General features: G+C 42.9%; 1 protein-coding gene across 1 annotated transcript; it reads left to right on the top strand.

The window, feature by feature from the left end:
* LOC110011512 (DNA polymerase-like) lies at positions 1-2,317 on the top strand (the record flags this gene model as incomplete). Its single annotated transcript, XM_020691694.1, is given in 1 exon segment — positions 1-2,317. A coding segment is annotated over 1 exon segment (466 nt), but the record flags the coding sequence as incomplete, so codon positions are not given.
* Between the last annotated feature and the right edge of the window lie 45 nt (positions 2,318-2,362).

Raw genomic sequence — 2,362 nt, 5'->3', positions numbered from 1 at the left:
CCCGTATATCTCAAGAGAGGACTGCTACTACACGGACACAGACTCAGTTGTGCTTGGTCAGCCACTACCTGAGGATGTGATTTCTTCTTCTGTCTTAGGCAAGTTTAAGCTAGAGGACAGAATCATGAAAGGATACTTTTTCGCTCAAAAATCCTATTTTTACAGCACAATAGATGGCAAAGAAGTTAGAAAGTTCAAGGGACCAGCAAAAAACCTGATCTTTCCTGAATGGTTTGTGTCACAGTACGCAGACCCATCTCGTACAGAACAGGTACTGGTATCCTCCAACTTCCGGGTTGATTGGCACACTCTTAACATCATAAAGAAAGACACATTAGTAAGGATAGGTCTTAAGCTGGTGAGCAAAAGGATGCCAGTATATCACTGTGATCTCTGGGTAGATACAGAACCAATCGAGGTCACTGACTTATCATGCCTAAATAACGTAGGAAAAAGAAGAATTTAATCACTATGGAATGAAGTAAAACAACTACAGATTGAAAATAACGTTCTAAAAGAGAAATTATTGAGCCCGGGAGAAAAATGACTTAACGCATCATGTTCCCCTTCAACGAGGGTTCTGGGGGCCGGTATTGTATAAGAACTTTCCTCTCTCCAAAAAGTCTTGTATCCGTCCTTTAGACGAGCCTCCTACTAACAGAACAGGCTACGGAACAAGCAAGGGCTGACTAGAAACCCCGGTATAGAGATGAAAGTATATACTACCGCTACAGACAACAAGCAAGAGCTTTCAATTCGACCAGAGAGTTCTATCTGAGAGCTCAATTACATCGACCCTTATTCTTATTCAATACCCAACCCAAGGTATATTATGTTTATCATTGTGAAATGCACCCTTACTACTGACAACACTAAAAAAATCTTCAATTGAAATCAAGCTCCTCAAGGCCTCGCGGCGCTACGACCCCGAAAGGCACTACTGTAGCACTGCACTCATTGGCCCTATCTTTCTGTCTAAACTATCAGAGCTTTCATTCCATATCAGATTCAGATTACGTCTTTGTGTTATATACGCAATTTTCTGTTGCTGGTTCGGTAAGGCGAACATTAGTCTTCCCTCTCTCCTCTTATGGGAAACCTCTTTCACTATCCCACCTCTACATTCAAGGCTTTCCCCCTCGGGGAACGTAGAAGAAGGAAGTAGTGTTTTCTAGAGTCAAGTAAGCACAGATGGAACTAGAACAATTCTCATAGTATGCTTTCGACTGGTCTTGCCCTCTACCAATTAGGGGAATGATATTACATTCAATCCAATGAGTCAAGCAAAGAAAAAGAAAGGGTACGAGCAGAATTGAACCGATGATTGACGGTCTGACCTTACAGGGCGTGACTCGTCGTCCTTAAAGCACTAAGTTATTTACAGATCTAATGACGCGCCCTATCTATCTTTATCTTTCTCCTCTCGAGAACGGTAACAGGGTTTGATCGATAGCAACAAAAACATCGGAATAAGGAAGATCAGCCTACCACACCCGCACAGTTTAGGATAGTGCTGAACTTGTTAATAACTACTTTGTCGGAGATGCATTCTTTTCTATTGGCAGAGATAGAGTGGGCACCAGGTTTTTCCTCATCGACAATGAGTTACACTGCAACAAATAAGAGCCCAATGAGTTGGAGTGGAGAGTAACCAGCTCTTTTTTCTATTCAAAGATCAGTCTTCTCGTTTGGGGACATCATTGGCTTCATCCATCCTATCCCAGTGGATTCCGTGCATTCATGTGCAGCCTTTCTCTTATTAGACGATGCATACCCCTTCCTCATTAACTATGTCATGTCACCTCCTTCCTCAAGGAGCTGCTCGAGGATGCCCTCTTTGCAGGTGCAGATGAAGAAGACTTGGATAAAGGCACGAGTAGCAGAATGGAAGATTGGCTTTCGCTTTCAAAGTAGCAGTAGCAGTATGGATGGATGGCATCTATCATTAGCTGGCACTGGCTTTCGGCAGACTAGCTCGCTGCTCCAGATAACTAATACAAAGAAATAAAGAAAGTCACATTTGCCCTTCAACCGAGCTAACAGTCCTTGTTCTGCTTGTCCAGCAGCTTCTTTATATGAGTCTTTTACCTGAATAAATTCACTCAAGTCAAGTAAGCTCGTAAACAAGCAAGCTTGCCTTCCTTTCCGGGCTTACTGTAGGTCTTGTTGTTCCAGAATAATTGACTTTCAACTCAAAGCATTCATGCAAGAAATGGTGCAAAAAGGATGGAGGAATTCGCGGAATTTCTTGTCAACAGGAACACGGAACGGAGAGCAGCCCCTCTTTCGGTAAGGTGAAAAAAGGCCTCCACGGCGTTCTGGAGTTGACGATGATAAACTTTCCTAGTCCTCATTCTTCTTT

The sequence above is a fragment of the Sesamum indicum genome, unplaced genomic scaffold (assembly GCF_000512975.1).
Source record: "Sesamum indicum cultivar Zhongzhi No. 13 unplaced genomic scaffold, S_indicum_v1.0 C00966, whole genome shotgun sequence".
In the NCBI taxonomy this organism is placed as follows: Eukaryota; Viridiplantae; Streptophyta; class Magnoliopsida; order Lamiales; family Pedaliaceae; genus Sesamum; species Sesamum indicum.
This window is presented reverse-complemented; position numbering and strand designations above follow the sequence as displayed.